Source organism: Dipodomys merriami, unplaced genomic scaffold (assembly GCF_024711535.1).
Source record: "Dipodomys merriami isolate MVZ:Mamm:240054 unplaced genomic scaffold, mDipMer1.0.p SCAF_94, whole genome shotgun sequence".
Taxonomy (NCBI): domain Eukaryota; kingdom Metazoa; phylum Chordata; class Mammalia; order Rodentia; family Heteromyidae; genus Dipodomys; species Dipodomys merriami.
Window position 1 is genome coordinate 4,686,796 of NW_027206557.1, and position 22,625 is coordinate 4,709,420.

Sequence of the window (22,625 nt, forward strand, 5' to 3'; positions counted from 1 at the left end):
CAGTCTAGCAAAGGCCAGCAGTTCGAATTGTGTGCTCCCTATGACATTAATGGGTCCTCACTCTCAGGAGCTCACGGATTCAACCCTCAATGACAAGAATTTTGCTCACATGCCCTCATTAATCAAGTGCCTGGGATATTCTAAAGTCATACCAAGTCTTCATAAGAAAAAAGTGTACTGAGATCCACTAGTAATGTCTTTCACAAGCGCAGCATCACAGAGGGGCAGTCTGAAAGCCACACATTTGCCATCCTGGGACTGGGACATTCCCTACCTCTATGTGTGAAAAAGCTCTTACATTCTACCCCTAAGACTTCTCTGTACAAGATTAAACATCTCAAAGCTTAGAATTTTCTCCAGACACTTCATCTTCCCAGCCTATTTCCTGTGGACTTTGTCCAGTGTGTGATGCCCTTCTTCAACAAGACACCTAAGGTAAGACGTGGCACCACAGTGTGGCCTGAACCACAGGGGAGGCAAACTCTCCTACCCTTCATCTGTCCCCCACCCAGGCCAGAAAGGACCTCACATAACTGCCTCACAAAAAGAGACAACAGCCAAGAGAAATGAGAACTCTAAGCCCAGATCCCACAGGATTAGGCAGGGGCAGGGAGAAGGCCTATGTGAATCAGGAGAAGACCCCACAGGATCAGGCAGAGGCAAGGAGAGGGTCTATACAAATCAGAATATCCCACAGGATCAGGCAGAGGCAGGGAGAGGACCCATATGAATCAGAAGAAGGTCCCACAGGTTCAGGCAGGGGCAAGGGAAGACCCACAGGATGGGAAAAAACAGGGAGAGGGCCTATATGAATCAGGAGACGATCCCAAGGATCAGGCAGAAATAGGGAGAGGGTGAATGTGAATCAGAAACCCCCACAGGATTGATCAGAGACAGGAAGAAGGCCTATGTAAATCAGGAGAAGTTCCCACAGGATCAGGCAAAGGCGGGGAAAGGGTCTACATGAGTCAGAAGAAGATTCCACAGGATCAGGCAGGGATAGGGAAAGGGCCTATGTGATTCAGGAGAACAGTGCTGCCATAAATATTCACATTCAAACATGCAGCTAGATGAGTGTGAGGGAGATGAAACAGACAACTGCCACAGCTCTGCTTACACTCCCAGAATGACTGGTGCTAGTTCTGCTCTGCTTCTCTGCTCATTCTTTTGTGAACTCCTTTCACACTCACATCCTTACTCAGTAAAGTCCCCACCTAATGAGACCAAACTATGGCCCTTCCCCAAAGGAGGCCATAAAAAATAATGATGTAAAATTTTTGGAATATTTTTTGAAAGAGAAAAAACAAAAGTAAGCCCATGAAACTCAAAGGACAGGATTTTTGTTCGTGTGTGTGTGTGTGTGTGTGTGCACATGTGTGTGTGTGCACATGTGTGTCTGTGCGTGCACATGCGCGCACACGTGGGCACTGATCCTCAGGCCTGAACTCAAGGCCTGGGCACTACTGTGGCTCTACTACTTGAGCCACAGCTCCACTTCTAGATTTTTGTTATTAATTGGAGGTAAGAGTCTGGGACTTTTCCTGCCTGGGCTAGTTTGAACTATAATCCTCAGATCTCAGACCTCTTCTGAGTACCTAGGATTACAGGTGTCAGCCACCAGCTTCTGCTCCCTTTTTAAATGGTATGGCTTAAAGAAAAATGTCCTCTAGATAGACAAGTCCTCCACTCTTCAACTATAGAGAGACAGGTGAAAATGGGTGCTTCATTCAAAATCACAGCATTCACTTCACTGACAAGATGGGTAAACTAAGGGCAGGGAAGAGATAAAGAGATGAGGTTTGCCTAAGGACCTATGGGGTCACTGCTGGCAGATCCAGGGAAATAGAAGCATGCATTCTCTCTACCCCCACCCAGATTCCCCACTTGGGGGCTGTGAGGCTCCTACAAATACAAGTGGTCCCCCAAGCCCAGTCTAAAGACAGCAGAAGCAGCAGCCCACCTGTGGGGAGTTGGCCATGGGCCCAGCCATCATGCCTCGGACAATCAGGCCAGCCTTCGGCCTGGACTTCTCCCCTGGCCTCTTCCCATCCATGGCAGGCTCTGGTGAAGGAAGCTGGACCATCTTCTCCCACATAGAAGTCAAGGAGGGGCTTCCACCTGGGCCTGTGGACGTGGGATTCTCTCTGTGTATGGGCCTTTTGCATGACACAGAATTACTGAGCACATCCCCATCATGACTGTCATGTCTGCAAAGGAATGTTTCTGTTAGATAGTCAGTCCACTGACTCAATCAGCAACAATGATAGCAAACTCCACATTTAACTGTCATTCACAGTAGGCCGATTCATAACTAAATAACGGTTCCTAACTAGTTAGTGCTCTACAAAAGGTAAAAAATAGAAAATACTTTGGTCTCAGAGTAAGTCCAGCCTAGGAAATAAGACCAGCAAATAAAATAAGACAATGGCCATGCTAGCATCCTTCAGTGCCTTGGGACTTAAAAGCATCCTTGGTCTCCCACCCGAGTGACCATGGAAAACACACCACTGACAGCAGTGGAGAAAACTTATAGCAAGCTTGGTATTCCCCAGCTTTTCACAGCAGAGAGAGAAAGAGAAAGGGGAGAGAAGAGAGGAGAGGGGAGAGAGAAGAAAAGCACATGGGAAAGAGAGGGGAGAGAGAAAAGAGAGAGGTAGCACATGGGAAAGGGAGAGAAGACAATGTGTGAGAAGAATATTAAAGAGAGAGAGGGCAAAAGACTGAGCCCAGGAGACAAAGCAAGAGAAATTAGTAGAAAGGAACCCACTGGGGATAGCTCAGAAGTCATCACTCCTCTGACTGGCAGATCAGTGTGGCTGTGGGCTACCCCTGGCCTCTAGCATACCTGAGTACTGATACCTCTCCACTACACTGCCTATCAAGCCCCAAGGCACACAGAAGGGCAGCGGTCTCATTTACTGTGATTGGGACAGATTATGTAGAGAAAAATGCTCATGCCAGCCTAAGAACATCCAGAAGGTTCTCTAGCCAAGGCTTTCTTGAATCAAGAAACTGAGTAGGCACAGAACCCCAGGAGTGCCCCAGGCCTGCACATAGACTATAAAGCAAATGTGCTTGAGTGAGCAATGAGGGATTGTAACAGACAAGGTTTTGTAAGTTATCCTTGGGAATTCATGTTTTCTCCTAAAAGCAGCAGGAACTGTCTGCTGCCCTTTCAGCAAGGGCCAGCCTGACCTGATTTGTGTTGTACCAAGCTCAGAGTCTCACGTCAAATTAACTAGAGGCCTGGGGACCAGGACAATACCCACAGAAGCGGTGCAGGGGGGACAATGGGGTAAACCAAGACCCTTGCCATCAGGGCAGGAGGAGGGAGAGGTTGTCTGTCTAGTGCCATTAGGGAAAAATAGCTGATAGGTTTGTTAAGATGTCATCCATTGTAAGCCATGAAGCCTTTGTATGTGCTGATGGTTGTGCTCCTCTGGAACGTGCTCCCTGACAGGTCCACAAGGTGTACAGTGCTTTATCATAGCATCAACAGGAAGCTGACCCCAAATTAAAATGGGAAGAGCTGACACCTGGCTTTGCTTGCTTCTGAATGTGACATTCTCCATCCTATGTCTTCATCCTCCAGGTCATATATGTTTACAAGCGTGCTCTCTGAGCATCTTAGTGGCAATCTGTTGTTCTTCTTTGGAACTGCGAGTGCAGGAATTTGAGTTTCTTGAGTTGGATTGCTATCTGAGCGATCCAGAAAGTATCTGGTTATGAGTTCAAGGCTTGTTTTTAGAGGATTTTCCTTTGCCTATTATTGAGAAAAGGAAAAAAAATCATTAATTATATGAGTCAGGGGGAGGGTGAAAAGTTCTTTGACATAAACTGCCTAACTTCTCACTCATGTTTTCACATTTCCGTGTTTTCACCAAACACATACTGGTTTGTATATATGCCAGGCACTGTGTTGGGTAGCAATAAAGACAAAACCCTAGAAGATCTATCAATCAATGCACTAGTCACAAAACTCAACAATTATAGGAAACTATGAGAACAGAGGAATGCCAGAGCAAATCTCATCTACTTTCCCCCCAACCCTCAAGAATAACTTTATAAGACAGATGCTATTGACTGTAATCCTAGATATTCAGGAGGCTGAGATCTGTGGATAACAATTCAAAGCCAGCCCAGGCAGAAAAGTCCATGACACTCTTATCTCCAATTAACCACCCCAAAACCAGAAGCGGAGCTATGGCTCAAAGGGGTAAAGTATTAGCTTTGAGCAAAAGAGCTCAGGGACAGAACCCAGCCCTGAGTTCAAGCTCCATGACTGACCAAAAATACAAAAGAATGAAACTTCAATCAATATAAACCCGAATCAACTACAGATTCATAAGCTCTTGGGACCTGCATATTTGCCATGCTGACTCCAGTAGAGTCTGCTTAGCATGGGAAACCATCTATCAGACCATGATAGGGGCTTCAGAGACCTATCTCTGAGTTTTGGGACTTCACCGAAGTCTACCTCAGAGAATGGGGCTTTACAGAAACCTATCTCCAAGTTTTGGGACTTCACCGAAGTCTACCTCGGAGAATAGGGCTTCTAAGAGGCCTACTCCTGGAAAGGCTGGCAAACCCCTGGGAAAGATGTGTTTCTGTCTTTCTTTCCCTCATAAGAGTGCCTGTTAATCCTTTACTGCTTCTACTGCTTTATGTACTTGCTCATTGTCAACGTTCCCTTATTCAAAGCTCTTTCTTAAGAGTGTTGACGAGTGCAATATCTGATGAGTGTCTTAAAAATATGACTAACTCACCATAGTTAAGTGCTAACCTGAAACCCCTCTTATGAAGGCTAGTAGACAAGTTATAAGTAAATATAAAAGTATTGGCGGTTTCACAAAGTCACTTCAGCAGAAGGAATTATTTGTAAGGGATTTACAAGAAGCTATAGGCTCAGCTAAAACAGAAAGAATGTATGGCAATTGCTGAGATAATTATTTAGGAGAGAGAATTTCCTGCTATTTACTAAGAGAATTGCTAGGTCTCCTTAAAGTTTACTATTAAAGAAGAGACAGGAAAGATCTTATGGGAAAGTTAAGGCCTCTATAAAAATAGGTAATGGTTAATTGGTGACAAACATCGAAACCCAAACCCATTGTATTCCTTAGAGATAAGCCAGAGACAAATGCCTATCAGGCGACCAGCTGGTGACCACCCAAGAAAGAAGCCATGCAGCAAGATTGTGTAACCTTTTGCCCTTTCTCATGGAGACTTCTGTTATAAAAGTTTGCTATCCTCTGCATTAAATCGCACTCAGCACTCAGCATCCACTCCTAATGTGTGTGAGTTGTCTGTTTGCCATCTCCCCATCCTATTCCAGGTTCCTCCCCTAGGTATCCTCCGTCGTCCCGACAGAACCCGGTCCGCGGCACATATTTTCTTATTCAGTAAGCTCTACATTTAATTTTTAACCCTAGCAATTAGAGACACCTGGATCAGAAGGTTAGTATGGAAAGCATGGACAGGTGGTCAGACCTACCTCAGTTTATACTCCCACCTTAATTTTTAAAAAACAAATGAAATTCTTCAGTAGCAGGACTAAATGATACCCACATTCTCTAACCTTTCCTGTGCTGTTCTCTTCAGAAGTTTTTAAAACTCCAAAGGACACGGACTCAGCCAGAACAGCAAGAATCAGAGCCTAGATTTCTCCTAAAATCCCAAGTAATTTGAACAGACATAGCTATGCAAGTGACAATCCATAGGCTGACTTTGGGCTCCTGGCCATGTCAGTGTCAGTTCTTGTAAGGTCCACTCCTAGATGGCGAGCGGACTCCACCCTCCTCGCAGCCAAGTCTCCACCCAATACCTGCATTATCTAGGCTACTGGCATACCTGGAATCGGTCACATTCACAAGCGCTGAGGTCACATCTGGATTTCATGTGGCCACACCTTTCTCATAGCTGGTACCAACTCCTTATACCTGGCCATACCTTCCCCCCCTTACACTAGTTAAGGCATGGCCAGAGGTCAGATGCTCTTTCCCAGCCAAGTAGAGTGCCAATCTGGCCTAGTGCCAGCTGGAACAATGAATAAACCTGCACCTTACCTGAATACCACGTGTATGGTATGGTTCTTACACAGCAGCCTCTTTAAAAACCTACAGTTCTTAACCCATTTGCCTGGGAACAATGAGGCCCTGATGAGCTGTGGCCGGACATGTGCCATGTGGTGATGTTGCCGCAGAACCACAATGTCTGACAAGAACTTAGTGAAGACCTGGCCTTGCCATACCTGCCATTGTTATTCCTCAGCTCTGGGCTGCAGAACAATCTGAGCAAGACCCAAAAGACAGTGGAGGAGTACCAAATTCAACAATTGTGTCAGACAGTTAAAATCAGAAGGTGTTCTTGTTGTTGTTTAGTACAAGACCAAGAAAAATTTTTGCCTAAGTCTAAACAAAGCTTAGACTGAAGAGAGTTAAGGGAAAGATGTCATTTATTTCTACCTTCTTAATTTTTCTCTCAATAAGACAGAATTGGGACCCCAATTGTCAGGAGTGTAACTCAGGATTTCACATCATTTGACATAAAGAGACATAGATAGCTTTCATAGGAGTCTAGACATTTTTCAAAACCTCAATTTTCAGCTAGGCATTTTAACCTACTGTATACCTATAAGGAAATTATATAGGCATTTTAATCTACTGTATACCTGTAAGGGAAAACAAGTTACTGGAAACATTAACCATAAATTACAAAGTTTTCCTAGAATCATGATAGTGTTGGGCTGAACGGATGTCAAAATTATCATAAGATAGATAAAACTAATAAGCACATTTTTCTGTAAAATATAGGCTCCAATTCATTGTATCAGAGCTAATTTACTGCAACTACAATCAAGTAATCAAAGCATTTATTAAATCTAGTGGAAGTATCTTGTGTTTCTTAAGAGAATGGCTACTTAGGGAAACCACAGGGAGGACATAAAAATAACATGAATGGCAAAGAAACTTCTGAAAATTAGGCAAATGTATAGTTTATATTCCAATGTACCCAAATAGTCTCATTCCTACATAAAATCTTCCTAAAATGAGCAGCCCGCCCCTCTTCTGCCTCAGAACTGAGCCCCTAGAGGGGGCAGACTAGCTGCTGCTAAACCTGCAGTCTTCCTCTTCCAGGGTGGCACACAGGAGTGCATCCAGAGGACAAGGATGTCAGCCCAGCCCCAGAGGAAGGTTCTCATATGTGATAGCTCCACGAACCCTCTGGCACAACTACTACAGCCTCTATGTCTTCAGAGGGGAGCACAAGAATGTCTAACATTTACACAGCTGTTTGAAATCCCACTTCATTCATGGTGGGATTCAGGTCCTCCCTGATATATACTTAGAGATCTGCAAGTGAACAAAGGTTCCTCTGCATGTATAACAATAGCTTTGGCACAATGCCTATGTGCCTCTGATCAGAAAAAAATAGCAATCTATTGAAAGGAGCTTTAAGAAATGGAAACGAGGTTTTTTTTTCCTTGTTTTTGTTTTCTTTTTGTCTTATTTGTTCATTTGTCTGTCTTTGGAAGGTAAGGGGTCGCAGAAATGGTGGGACAAAAAGTAAACAAATGCAGCAATGATACGCACTACACACTATGTCGAAAATGAACTATACAAATTGTGGGTAGAGATGGGAGGGAAAAATTGAGAGAGAGCAAGGGTAGGGATGACATTGTCCAAAAAGAAATGTACTCTTTACCTGACTTACATAACTGTAACTCCTCCTACATCATCTTCATAATAACAATTTAAAAATTAAAAAGAAAACAGCGAAGACCTTACCCCCTACCAGTCCAATCTGTCAAGACTTCTTTTGACAATAAAATTATGACTTTAAAAATAATAAGCCTGACCACCACTACAGTGATAGAACTGGGATCAGAACCTCTGGCTATGAGGGCTAGGACAGCCACTTTTCTCTCCACCCCCCCCCCACACTCCCCATACAGTAGCTTCAAAGCTATTCCCCTGAGCCCTAAGGGTCCAACCCAGAAGGCCAAGGCAGGACCTCTCCCCCCCACTTCTAACAGCATGGTGTCCTACTTTGCATACTGGATTTCCACCTGGGATATCATTGCAGTGCCTTGCTTGCTAACTTACAGTAGATGCAGAACTATATGATCAATTGCCAGTTTTTTCCTGGCTCTGACAATATACCCATCCCTAGGCAGGCTTTGCTGGAGAACTTATTTTTTAATCCAACGAAGGCTCTATCTTCCAACCAGAAAGGACAATCAAGTCAGAATTGTAGGTACATTCATGTACTCACTCACCTGCCAATCATTAATTCATTCTACAAATATTTATTGGCTTCTCACTATATCACCAGACAATGTGTTAAATATGGGGGCATAAGAATGAAAAAAGAGAATCTCTGCCTTCTGCTACATCCAAGGCCATGGGGGAGGCAGACACTGAGCAACCACAGAAATACTCTTGGGCTCTTGTGACAAATGAGAGTGCTACAGGCTCACCAAAGCAGTCAGAGTGGGGCAGGTCAGAGAGGCCCTCCAGTAGAGGAAGTGCAGTCCATCTGCTTTCTCAGCTCCTGCTTCTCTGAATTATGTCACCAAACCCTTAAGACCGAGCCATCACTCAGACCAAGGATAGGAGGGCATATGCATCAGGGGATGAAAATTTGCAGTATAAGTGCATGCTATATTCTTATTAAAATACCCTTGTTGTGGGAAGGAGCACAAGGGACGACTATCAGAGGCTGGGCTCAAAGCAAACATAAAGACAACTAACACCACAGTCTGCTTCTCTCTCTGCAGGCAGGGCTGGCCAGCAGTCCCCCAAGCCTGTGCCATAGCTGGCAGAGCCCTGAATGCTTTGGCAGGATCAAACTTAGTGGCACTATTCACACCACATCTTAAAGCACACACCTTGTTTTCCCTGTATAGAAATTCGAGATGCAAAACCTTACGGAGGTCCTGTCTGCTGTTTATGCTGAGGTCAGAGCGTGGGCGTTCCTGGTCCATGGTCACACACGTCTTCTTTAAGCCCTGAGGGAAGAGGTCTGAGTCACAGTTTGCCATTTTAAATCAAAACCTTCCATTCTCTGACGCAGTATAAACCGAAGTCTGCTGGTATTCATTATAATCGGCCTCTTCTGGCCTTCCTTACAAGGTTATGCAAGGATCAAACAGATTTTTTTCATTTTCACATAACCTTTATACTCAATGTCATTTTTGCAACTATTATTCAGATCTTACAGTGTCCTAGTGAGGTCAGCCAAGGCTGTCAACTCACTTTAGACAAGGAATAAAATGCAGGACCCCCATGACAGCCAGTCCTAGGTCCCACACAGCTCCCTTAATCTCTATCTACTCAACTACTGGCCCTGAACCAACTATGTGCCAGCTCTATTCTGGTTGTACAAATGCAGCAGGAATAAGAGCTAGTACTCTGTTGGGGAAGAGACCCTAAGTCTGCAGTATGGAAACAAAACATGAAAGAAGATTGGGAGATGAGGGGCAAAGGTCTCCATAGGGAGATGAGGGGCACTGGTCTCCAAGGGTTTCAGTATGCAAATATCATGGAAAGTCATTTTGTGGTCACTTCTGTCTTCTAGTTTCTGCCTCTGAATCTTAGAGAATGAACCACAAGTGAACTATTCAAGCTACTGGAAGTCAGGATCAGGTCAAAATCAACCCTCATATAGCATACATTAGAGGGAGAAAGACAATAGTCTAATACACTATGAAAACATCTACATGTTAGGGTAAGCAGATGAGGGGGGCAGGACAGGGTGTGGGGAAGGGTTTCTACTTTATAGAAGGTGTAGTGACAACGAAAAGAGATATAAAAGGTGATAGGGAGCAGCCATTCAGACATGTAGAGGAACAGTGTTCCAAGCAAGGAACAACTGCGAGAACATGAAGAGGCTCAAGAGCCAGTATGTCTAGAGCCTCAGAGCCAGGGACAACTTCCAGAGCCATGGAAAGGCCATGGTGGCTTTTGTGAAATGGAAAGGGTCACAAGACAATGTGAAGGATGTGGTAACCTTTTTTTTTAATTGCTTGGATGCTAGGTAGAAATAGATGGAGGAGGCAGGGGGCTAAGTAGAAAACGACAACAGCAATACACATTGAAGAAGGGTGGTCTAGACCACGGCATTTGTGGCATAAGCAGTAAGAAGTGGCTTCATTCTCCACATGCTAGATGGTAAAGCCATCAGACTAGCTGACAGGCTGGATGGGAGAAGTACAAGAGACTAGCCCTTACCAATGGGGCCAGCATGCACTCTAGGGGATGTCAGACTGAACTGAACACTCACCCAGCAAGTATCCAAAACCTTAGAGACATGGCTTGTTTTACATAGGCAGCTATTTGTGGATCATTAGGGGAGGATCTCTAGACAAATAGAGACAGGCTAATAATTGAAATGTTTACTAGACATCCAAGTAAAAATGTTGCAGATATAGAAGGAAAGAATCTGAGCTCAAGAAGTCAATTAGAGGGGCTGGGAAGGTAGCTTAGTGGTAGAGGGCTTGCCTTGCATGCCTGAGGCCCAGGGTTCGATTCCTTAGCACCACATAAGCAAAAAGCCAGAAGTGGCGCTGTGGCTCAAGTGGTAGAGTGCTAGCCTTGAGCTGAAGAGCTGAGGGACAGCGCCTAGGCCCAGAGTTCAGGCCCCATGACCGGACCAAAACATAAAAAAACGAAGTCACTTAGAGATGGGCATTTGAGAATTGTCAGCACACAGGTGGTACTGGAACTCATTGCACTGGGTGAGATGCATACACAGGTCAGGGGAGGCAGGGGTAACTAGGAAGGACCCCTAGAAAGGTCCACCTGAGAGAAGGAAAGAAAGCTCGGAGGAGACAAGAGGAATCAACTGTGGCAAACACAACCATTATATCAGAAGGAAAAGGAGTAAAAATGAGAGGTCAGTGATGACCTTGACAAGAGCAGTCTCTGTGGGCAGGGGAAAAAAAAATCTGATTGAAACAAGTCTCAGAAAGTGAGAACAGTGTTAGAATGAGAGTACACACAGCTCTTCCATGAGGTTTTCTTACAAAAGGGAAAAGACTAGTGGCTGTATGGGTCTGAGATAATGTTAGCACATGTTTTGACTGTAGGAATGCGATATGTGCTAATACTAGATGAGGAGAAATATGTCCAGCAAAAGCTGTGAGGATGGTAATGGGCCGTGCCTCAGGGCCTGAACAATGGGGAAAGCACCCACAGTGGGTTTATGGTGTCCAGGGATCCATCCCCAGGAGCACGAGGGAAGATGCTGCTTATTTTCTCCATGAAATTATGAGAAAGAGCTCTGGGGTTTGAAAGAAAATATTAGGAATGTTAATCCAGCACTAGAGAGGTATAACCAGGTAGACAGCCTTCCCCAGAACACCACAGGGGGAGTGGTGGTAGATGTAAAGCTATGCATCAACATGGATCTCATCCAGCTGTGCAGGTGCAGGCAGATCAGAGGACTAAGATGGAAAGAGAGCAGGATGGTGGAGCTCCTATAGAGCACACATTCTATTAGTGGGAGGGATTCTACATGTGGAAGGGACTACAGGAAGGCAGGGGTAGGGTGGCTACATAAAGTTGGCAGGAACACAGGACTTAAGATGCAGAGCAAGCCGAAGAATAGTTTGTGTAGGGGCAAAGAGGGGGATAAGCCAGAAACGACAACAGGTGGGGTGCTTGGAGCTGGTCTGATGGAAAAGACGCTGCTGGTGACAAGCCCAACGTATGACTACAAGACAGGGTGACAGACATCAGATAGAGGACAAGTTAATGGGAGTGGAACCACACACACGAAGAGGCTGAGGCACCAGATGAGTCAATTCATGGATCCTATTCACCAGAAGACCATCATTGATGTCCTCTTGAGTTCAAGAAGCTACATGTAGGCAAAGGGTCAAGGCAATGTGGACCAACTGGAAGATGAGTTCCAACCGACAGATGGCTCACAAAAAGCCTTGTAGTCTAATGATGGTGAAAAGGAAAAGAGGACTATGCTGTGTCTATGTCTGTAACCAGATCTATGTAACCCAGGCTCATGATTCTCTAGCCGCAGCTTCCAGAGCACTGAGATTGCGGCATACACCACTATACCCAGCCATTTAAGGGTTTTGTGCAAAAGGGTAACATAGTCTGGACAAATTTCTTAGCCTCCTAGTCTCATGAAAGGGAGAGGTATAAGTATAGCTCTGTTAGAAAGAGTTGGAAGCCAGGCACCGGTGGCTCATGCCTGTAATCCTAGCTACGCAGAAGGATGAGATCTGAGGATTACAGTTCAAAGTCAGTCCAGGCACGAAAGTCTGTGACTCTTATCTCCAATAAACCACTTAAAAAACTGGAAGTGGCATTGTGGCTCAAGTGGTAGAGCGCTAGCCTTGAGCTGAAGAACTGAGAGACAGCACCCAAGCCCAGAGTTCAAGCCCCACGACGGACCAAAAAACAACAACAACAACAAAGAGTTGGGTAAGTGAATAGGTATCTAGGGTGAGAATTCTTGTGGTTATGACTGTGCAAAGTGAAGTGAAGAACATAGGGTCTCTGCTAGAGCAGAGGCCATAAGAATAGACTCCACATGGAGCTTCCTATGAACCAGCAATCCCACTTTTGGGCATTTACCCAAATGATCACAAACAAGACCATACTAAATCTACCAGCACAGCTATGTTTATTGCAGCATTATTTACCATAGCTAAAATATGGAACCAACTCAGATGCCTCTCAGTAGATGAATGGATCAAGAAAATTTGGTATATATACACAATGGAATTCTATGCTTCCATCAGAAAGAATGACATTGCCCCATTTGTTAGGAAATGGAAAGACTTGGAAAAAATTATATTAAGTGAAGTAAGCCGGGCCCAAAGAAACATAGGCCCCATGGTTTCTCTTATTTGCAGTAAATAGTATATGTCTGAGACAAGCAGAAAAGGTCAGATATGTTGATTTTAGGTGAAATGAACCACAAGATAAGTATTCAAATGTTTTTTTTTTCTTTCATGCGATTGTTGCTTTGTATGTCCCTCCCCCACAGTATAACCCCTGTTTTCACTGTATTTGGTGTTGGTATAATTTGTGGAGGGGAAGGGCAAAAGCAAATCATTTAAATAGGGATACAGGTGGACTCATTGCAACAATGAGATGTACAAGTCCTTATGTCGAAAAATGAACTTTACGGGCTGGGAAAGTGGCTCAGTGGTAGAGTGCTTACCTTGCATGCACGAGGCCCTGGGTTCGATTCCTCAGCACCACATAAGAAAAAAGAAAAAAGCCAGAAGTGGCGCTGTGGCTCAAGTGGTAGAGTGCTAGCCTTGAGCTGAAGAGCTGAGGGACAGCGCCCAGGCCCAGAGTTCAGGCCCCACGACCAGACCCAAAAAAAAAAAGAAAAGAAAAGAAAAATGAACTTTACAATTTTGGTGGGGGGGAAGAGGGGGAATGGGAAGGGATAGGAAGGGGAAACAAAGGAGGAGGCAACAATGCTTGATAAGAAATGTACTCATTATCTTGCCCATGTAATTGTAACTCCTCTGTACAGTATTTTCATCATCATAATAATAATAAAAAAATAGCAGTCACAGCACTTGTGATTTTCTGAGTGGTTGGGGACAAGTCCTTAATGACATTCAGGCACAGGTCAGGTGGCTACAAAATCTCCAAGGAGGGAAACAAAGGAGGAGGCTACAATGCTTGATAAGAAATGTACTCATTATCTTGCCCATGTAATTGTAACCCCTCTGTACAGTATTTTCACAATAAAAAAATAAATAAAATTTTTTAAAAATAAAAATAAGTTTTATGAGGAAAAAAAAAAACAAAAACAAAATCTCCAAGGATAGATGTTAGCAAAATGAGTCCCTTCCCATAGCTTAATCCACTACTTCCCTTCTCCACAGCTTAGCATACCCATTTCCTAGGCAACACCAGGCCCATATAGTAAAGACAGTAAATAACCAACTTCCAACCCCCTTTACCTTGGGATGGCACTTATCTGGGGCAGCTACCACCATAGAAGGCAACAAGAGCCCCTTAGAGTGACCTTTAGGTCTGGACAATTGCAGGACCCTTATCTACTATTGGACAGCAGCCATAAATCTAGTCTGCCATGATGAAGCCCCAGGCCCACACTTCCACACTTGGGTCTCTGTCTCCTAGCCCCTTCTAGCCCCTCCTAAACCCCCTAGATTATATAGACCACCCCTAAACCCCCTAGGTTATACAGGCCACCCTAGACAATAGCCGGGATTCTTCTCATTCCTCCTTTGTGAGAAGGAGTCTTGCTGGCCCCTTTTCCCGGCAATAAACATTTCTTTGTTCTCTGTACCTGGATTGTCTGCGTGGTTCTCTGGCAAGGTCTAATTAATCTTATTTAAGCTAAGAATAGATACAATTCAGAGGTCAGTTTTTCAGTCCTGAGACAGATAGATCTGCTAACTCCAACCTAAGTAAGGCAACTGATGAGACAGACTACTGAAATCATCTGCAAGGAAGTCTGGAAAAACTATGACTAAAGATGAATCAGGGCTGAATAGGGCAAAACATAGGAGAGAAGCCAGAGTAAGAGTGGGAAGATAAACTGTATGCACCCGTGGATTTCATCTGTGCTCCAGAAAAGAAAGGCAGAAGAAAGCTCTCAGTGGGAGTTTTCTTGGTAACCAAACTTAAAATGAAATAAATTACGGTAAGCACACAAAAGTACTTCCAAAAGAGATGCTTGATGGGGAAGCAGGTGTAAAGCTGAATAGCATGCTAATGTACACGTTGTGTCTATGTCAGAATCATGAGTGACGTGTGCGAGCTCACTGAAAACGAGCATCGAGTATCTGAACCTTCACTAGGTTAACTTCAGTCCTTACTCTTTGCTCCATTCAAAGCAGTGCATGTGTGCGTGTTGTCCACGTGCCCTGGGCCCAGCTGAATGTATCACAAGGACACCCAGAACCGGCCAGTATCCTTAGCTCTCGGTCACTTGGTGCAAAGCCCAAACTCCATGCCGGCGACCCCAGTTCCCGCTCCCCTTTTCCTGAAGTGAGGGCTCAGGTCCTCCACTTGCAAACACTTCCAAAACCCCCTGGGACAAGACAACGGCAAGACGTACAAAAATCTCTTCCAAGAATCCATGCATTGGCGGGAATCCCCTGAGCTAAAAGCCTGAACCCTTTGTGCGTGGAGAACTTTGGGGCGCCCCGGAAGCACTCCGGTGGGTCTGTCGGGGGTGACCCCGCCGGCCGGCGAAGCCCTCGCCCCGCGGAGCCCGCCCGGAATCCCCGGCCCCGCCCCTCACCCTGAGGAGCCCTCGACTCCGCCCTTGGCCCTGTGGAGCCCGCCAGGAGCCCGCCCGGAACCCCCCGGCCCCGCCCCTCAAACTGCGGAGGCCGCTCGGGATTCCCGCCCGCCAGCGGGGCATCTAGCCCGGAGCCGAGACCCGAGAGGCTGGGCTCGTCGGGCTATCGGAAGTGTGGGCCGTAACGGAAGTGAATCCGAGAAACGAGTCCCATCGGAAACGTTGCCCCCGGAAGGTTTAGTTCCCCCAGGGATTAGGCCCTGCGGCCCCCAGCGGCGGCCAGGCTGCTCCTCCGCGGAGGCCCTGGTGCGAGGCCCAGTCGGCCTTACCTTCCTGCTGAGGAACTCCCTCACCAGCGAGGCGGCTACCTCCTCCACGAAAAGGCCGTCCATGCTGTGCCGCCGGTCTGCAAGCCACGCTGGACGGGGACCCCGGCCTCTGAGTCGGTTGCGCTCAATATGGCCGCGTTGCCGTGACAACGGCAGCAGCGGCGCCGGCGATAGCCCCGCCCATATCCTCGGCCTAGGCGGGGCTGAAGGGAGGGGCCTCCCACAGGGGGGCGCGCTGGCTCCGCCCCTTTTACGGATCTGGGCGAGGTCTATCTCAGGCAGATGCACTGGCTCCGACCCCTTCCAGGGCCTAGGCGGGGCTGGAGTGAGAGACCTCCCGCAGGCAGGGAGGCTGGGACCTCCTCTTTCCAGGAGCAGGAAGGGTGGGGCCTCCCGCGAGGCGGGGAAAGGCTGGCTTTGCCCCTTTCCCGGGCCGGAGCTTGAGGGAGGGGCCTCCTGCGGGGAACAGAGAGGAAGGGGCCTCTCTCAGGCGGCCTAGCTGGCTCCGCCCCTTTCCGGGGAGGGCGGGGCCCCGGTGGGGGAGGGACATGGCTCCGCCCCATAGGGGCGGGACGGTGAGGGAGGAGCCTACCGCTGGCGGGCGGACTGACGCTAGTGGGCGTTGCTCCTGCTTCAGGCCCTTGCCCTTGGGGAGCTGAGTGGCAGTCGGGCCGTCCCTTAGGCCACACTTAGCACAGCAGCCTGTAGACGCCTGACCTCTTGCCCCGGGTGCTCGCACCCCGCTTCCTAAAGTCTGAAGATAAGGGCCAAGACCCTCTGCCCCTTGGTGCCTTGAGCACCAAGAGCTAGCTGTACACACATGGCCTGAGATTGCTTCAGACCGGCAGGTCCTGCAGCTGTCAGGCAGGTCCTGTAGCAGGCAGTCAGCTAGGAACAGGACCAGACGGATCCCACCTAGTGGTGTCTTCCCCACACTTGCTCACCTGCCCCCTCTGCACTCCACCAGCTGCCAACCAACGAAGTTATTGTCTCTCAGATCTGGAGCCTGAAGTCCAAGGGTAAAATGTCTGAGGAATTATTTCTTGGACCCTTGACTATGGATCAATCTTTTTTTTTCTTTTTTCTTTTTCTATTTTGTGGGGGTTTTGGGGCTTGAACTCAGGCAAGGCTGGGCACTGTCTCTGTTTTTGCTCAAAGCTAGCACTCTGCATTGAGCCACAGCTCCACTTCCGGTTTCTGGTGGTTAGTTGGAGATAAGAGTCTCACAGAATTTCTTGCCTACCCTGGCTTAAAACATACTCTCAGCTTCCTGAGGATGCTAGTGTTACAGGCTTTCAATCTTTTCATTTTTACAAGTCTTCCTTCTACCAGTTAGAACAAGAATGTCCCTGAGTCATCTCCAATTAACCACCAAAAAGCCAAACGTGGAGCTCTGGCTTAAGTGGGAGAGCTCCAGTCTTGAACAAAAGGAGCTAAAGAACAGCACCCAGGGCCCCAAGTTCAAGCCCCTGTATTGGTACACACACACACACACACAGTCTTCCATAGATTCTTGTCCTAGTTACCTCCTCTTATAGGGCACTAGTCACATAAGAGCAGGGCTCAACCAAAATGACCACTGTCTCCAGTATAGTCAGAATCTGACATATGAGAGACAGATTTGAACATGTGAATCTAGGGGCCCCAACTCAGCCCATATATCCATACTATTACTTGTATATCATTTTCTTCAAACTAATATGTGCATTAATAAATACTTTTTTGAAGAAAAGGATTTCCAAACAATAATTGCCCATATGAAGAGGTTTACTAAATGTTTACTAAATCTCTGTCAGAGAGGTGGGCCTAAAGGGGCAGCACTGATCAACAAGCCTTGTACACATAAACTGACATGTGGAACTGAAACCCCATTGTGCAACTACTTAAAGATAATAAGTCAATGAATTTTTTTTTTGGTTGGTCATGGGGCTTGACCTCTGGGGATTGGGCGCTATCCCTGTGCTCTTCAGCTCAAGGTGAGCTCTCTACCGCTTGAGCCACAGCACCACTTCCAGTTTTCTGGTGGTCAATTGGAGATAAGAGTCTCACGGACTTTTCTGCCCGGGCTGGCTTTGAACCGTGATCCTCAGATCTCAGCCTTCTCAGTAGCTAGGATTACAGGTGTGAGCCACTGATGCCCAGCAAAGTCAATGAGTTTTTTAAAGAATCTCATATGGCATGCTTGCTCAGTATCTACAAAATACAACTTCATGGCACACACTGACCCCAAACCAGATTCAGCCAAGATGGACTCTGATCTCACTGGCCACCATCTCAGGAATTCAGGGCAACATCCTCATGCTGAATCTTAGCCAGAGGGATCTAAGTGAATATCCCCGAGCAAGGGGGATCTAAGTGAAGATTCCTCAATATGACATACAGTGTTGCATCTTTCTGCAAAGTTAAAAGGAACTTAAAGCAAGAAACTAAAATTTGTGAGAAAATAGAGCTTTAGTAAAATGAATAATAAATTTTTAAATAAAAAAGCAAGGAAAGGAAACTGGCTGGATTCAGGAGACAAGTGGCAGGGGAGACGCCCACAATTAATAGTGTTCTTGATTAGGGCATTTCTTTCATAAGCCTTGTTGAATTGTTTCTATTTACTATAGGTAATAGAACATGGCTTGCAGGAACAATGACAGCAATGTATCATGATCAGGGAACATGCTTACTTAATTCTGCACATTAAGATACAAAAGGAGAGGAAGGGAGCAAAATCTAGTGGCCATCACCTCACAGGGATCATGCAGAAGACCCAGCCATGGCATAACTTTCAGAGGAGCAGTGCCTGTGTACAAGGGGACACACATGTGTGCATCCACTGGCGTATGAGGCCGTATGCCTCTTTACACAGCTGTAATGTAGTTCATCTGTGAGTCAGTAAGCACAATGTATGTGGAGTCCAGGCACAAGGGTTTGTGGAGCCCCTGAATCCCAGCTGGCCCCTGTATGGTTCTGGGATCAGGAGGCTTCAGGTATGTTGTAGGGTTGATACTAGGAGGAGAGGCCTGCCATCCTGGGGGAGGGGTTTTACAGCAGTATGGATCCAGTATTGCCTCCACTCTAGAGGAGGAACTGACCTGACCCAAGGCTCCTTCAGGCCCAGGTAAGAGGCAGTGGTGCATAGCACAGCAGGAGGTGTCTGCTGCAGAATTCCACACACACCCCTTTGCTGGGGAAGCTCTGTCCTTTCTTCTCTTCAGTCTTTCCAGTGATTGGATTTGTGTTAACCAGATTCCAACATCCCTTCATCTTTAACAAACTCATTAGGTGCCTCCTCTTATCATCAGTTACTGGATAGGCAGTTACACAGCACCATTTGGTACAGAGCAGGCCCTTTTCTCACTGAACAGGAAATACCCTAGAATCCAGACTCTTAAGAAATCCAGAAAAGGGGAAAATTGATATCTAATACAATAAAAGGATACGAATGATGATGAAATATGAAAGTTTATATCCTGTGGAATCATTTTCCCATAAATTAAACCTTCAAATAAACTCTGGGTGTCTTTGGCTCTGGGAGAGGACCCTGCCCTTCCCCTGTGACACCCAGGGCCTTGTGTGCTCTGGCTGGATCTTAGGAGCAGATCTGTGCTGGCCCCAGGGGTCCAGGCAATTCCCAAGCCTTCCAGTACGTGGACATCCATCATGAATCTAGGACAAAATGGAAGGATAGTGTACTTGACTGGACAGAGGGCCGGGCTTGGTGTTGGCCTGCACTATACTTGTGGTTTTGAGGCCTCAAATGTGAACTTGATTTCCATGGATTCTGCCAGAGCCACAAGGCCTACGTGGGCCCAGGACCCATGAGGGCCTCACGATCCATGCTGAGATGATGTGGGAACAACAGAAGACCCTGTCTCACAGTGGGCGTGCGGTGAGTGTGAATACCTGACTATGACATGAGGCGGGAGGACCCCATCTATGCTGGGAGGTGAGTATGAGAACCCATTTTTTTTTTTGGTCAGTCCTGGAGATTAGACTCAGAGCCTAAGAACTGTCCCTTAGCTTCTTTTGCTCAAGTCTAGCACTAGAACCACGGTGCCACTTCAGGCTTTTTTTTTTTGGGGGGGTGGGGGCAGTTAAATGGAGATAGAAAGTCTCATGAACTTTCCTACGCTGGATGGCTTCCAACCTTGATCCTCAGATCTCAGCCTCCTGAATAGCTAGGATTACAGGCGTGAGCCACCAATGCCTGGATTATGACACTCTTTTAATACAAAACCTTACTTGACATCATGGTAGATTCTGATGCAGCTGCAGGAGCATCCTTCACCCAGAGGCCTCAGTGGTGACATCTTTCAGAGCAATGGTGGAGATCAGGAGTTAGGCAGGGAGTTAGCAAGCCTGACCGCTGAGAATTGTGGCCTGTGTAGAAAATAATCATCCTGCACTGCAGACATTCATGCAACTGTGATGTACTCAGGGTTTGCTTACCCACAGTCCCCCCAATCTGTGAAAATGGCAGCCAGTCCAAGGCCAAGAACTCCCCTCATGGCACATGTGAGGATCAATTACACACTAACACAGTTTTCCAGCATTGATCACCTCTGTCTATGCAGACCCCCCAATAAAACTTAAATTCTTGGGCCCCTCTGCACGGTTTCCTTCTTGAACCTGCCCGTTCTGCTGTGTGGTGAGCATCCTTGGGCTTTGCCTTTACTTTGCTGTGCATTAATAACTTCCCTCTGCTTACCTCTCCTCTATGTCCACCCAAGAAGTTTCTGGCCCCCAGATCCAATGACCCAAATCATGTGAGAGTACCAGCTCACACTTAAGACCCTGGGGTGTCTATACAATCTGTTTTCCCGAGTTATTCCTCTGTGTGTGTGTGTGTGTGTGTGTGTGTGTGTGTGTGTGTGTGTGTGTGTGTGTGTGTGTGTGTATGTGTGTGTGTGAGAGAGGGGGGATTGTGGTATTATAACACACATTTGCAAATGCAGGGCTTCCCATGTTTTTCAGAGGCTCTAAGTTCACTCCTGTACATAAAGGAAAGATTTAACAAATAAACTAATGAACAGGATTGAGGTAGAGCAAGCTGAACTCAGCTAAGGACAACTATTTCCAAAGGCAAGCTCACTGACCCTGGTCATGAAATCTTAGCATCTCCCAGTCCGGTTTCCTCCCCCAAGGGCTCTGATTCCTGTTTCCTGCCAACCACAAGGGTGAGGCAGCCCTGAGCTATAGCAGATCCTTGGTCTCTGCTCTTGATCTATCTGTCTGTTTCTCTGTGCCCCTCTGTAATTCTCTCCCCTCCCCCATGCCAGCAGCACCTACACCAGAAATGCCACCCTCCAGAAACGCACAGGCCAGCCCACACAGGGGACCTTGCTGCACCCTTATGTTCATGGCAATTTACCAAGCAAAACCACTCCAGCCAGAAATCCAACACCATGTAGGGCTCTGGCTTTGTCTGTGGAGACCTGAGCCCAGCTAAGATTAACAAGAGGCTAGAGAAGAAGAGGTAGGCATGGGCTGGCCCTAGGAGGAGGTGTGGCAGGCATGGCAGGGCCCAGCTAGGATGGAGGGCAGAATGAAGAGGATGACAAGAAGCCCCATGCCAAAAACTTTACTTGCCCACTTACTATGCCTGCTGCTCGGCACCATGGCTGAAAGTGAAACAAAGTTAAACCTGGACTATGTCCTTTGGATCACCTGACTGAGAGGCTGTAGTCTATCTGAGGAGAGGACAGGGCTGCACCTAACAGGAAGGGCTGCATATAGAGTATGTCCCAGAGGGAGACTGAGACTTGGCAAGGAGGGAGGGAGAAGGGTAGTCAGGCAAGGTCAGACATCCAGCAGCACCAAGAGCAAGACAAGTTGAAACAGGGCCTCCATGCAGTTGGGCAGGGTGTGACTCTGTAGCCCTGGGATTACTTGTTCACTCAGAAAGCCTAGCTTAACCACCCAGAGCCAGGAAAGGGGTATCAAGGAGTCCCTCAGGCATAAGCTCCATGAAAAATCTAAGATCTGAGGCTTTCTGGCCCTTGACTTTGTCACTATTTGTTATTATATAATCCAGAGGGATGGAAGGAGGATGCAGGGTTTGAGGATGTGCACCCAGAGCTACTTTTGTGTTCTCACCTATAGACACACCCCAGCCTATCTGACTGGCCCAGCTTAAGGCCAAACAAGGTTCTTGGTCTTTACCTGAGGTTCTGTCTCTGTGCCACTTTCCCTATCATTTAACTTGAGAATCATGACTCTGTTGGAAATAAACCAGCTCCAACTAGAAAATCAATCCGAAACATGCTAGAAGGGGAGGCTCACTCTGTAGCCCCTTGCAGTACCCCAGGGGCAGCCAGAGCTGGTGGATGGCTCCCTTGCCTGCCTACTGTAACTCCCCTAAGCCACATATAGGTCTGGACCCGCAAAAGGTAGGCTCCACGCCTTTAGTACCCTCCTGCTGACAGGTCCTGGGGTTTGGCTTCTACTTAACCCCGGTTCAGAGAAAGAACAGCCCTCACTTGTCACCCTGACACTGCACCAGTGTTTTTCAACCCAGTTTCTTTACACTCCTGGGAGGCTCTGAGCCTTGTGTCAGTGACGATCCTTCCACTGTCAGAAAAAAAGATTATTGAGTTTCAGCCCTATGTTGGCCCTACTGTAGATGGGGCCCTGTGAGGCAGCAGTGGCTTTCCCTGGCCACCAAGGGGCAGTGCTGGGCATCAAGTAGCAGTGGCTCCCTGTGGCCACCAGAGGAACAGTGTCAGGCATAGAGCTGCAATAGCCACCTGTGGACACCAGGGGGCAGTGCCAGGCACTTGATTAATAGCCTCTCCCGATGGCCACCAGAGGGTGTGTCAGGCATTGAGAAGCTGTGGTTTTCCATGCCACCAGAGGGCATTGCCGGCAATCAAGTAGCAATGGCTTTCTTTGGCCACCCGAGGGCAGTGACAGGCAAGGAGCAGAGGTTCAAAATCCACTGTCCAGGGTCCACCTAGCCAGCTTCTGGACTCCTGAGGTCTTCCAGCCCGCAGGAAGCCCACCAACTCAGAAGCCCCCAGACAGATGCCTTTCTGAAGCCAATCTCTCAGT

The 22,625-nt window shown here is 47.0% G+C and overlaps 1 protein-coding gene across 2 annotated transcripts in view; it reads right to left on the reverse strand.

The window, feature by feature from the left end:
• Window positions 1-15,867, reverse strand: part of Mindy4 (MINDY lysine 48 deubiquitinase 4) — a 98,073-nt gene extending 82,206 nt beyond the window's left edge. For both annotated transcript variants that reach the window (XM_070014297.1, XM_070014296.1), the window contains exons 1-4: window positions 15,588-15,867; window positions 8,888-9,007; window positions 3,537-3,763; window positions 1,961-2,207 (exon numbers count right to left, since the gene is read on the reverse strand). In XM_070014297.1, coding sequence (XP_069870398.1) covers window positions 1,961-2,207; window positions 3,537-3,763; window positions 8,888-9,007; window positions 15,588-15,650 — 657 coding nt within the window. In that variant the 5' untranslated portion in view covers window positions 15,651-15,867. The remainder of the gene's footprint in view (window positions 1-1,960; window positions 2,208-3,536; window positions 3,764-8,887; window positions 9,008-15,587) is intronic.
• Window positions 15,868-22,625: the final 6,758 nt, after the last annotated feature.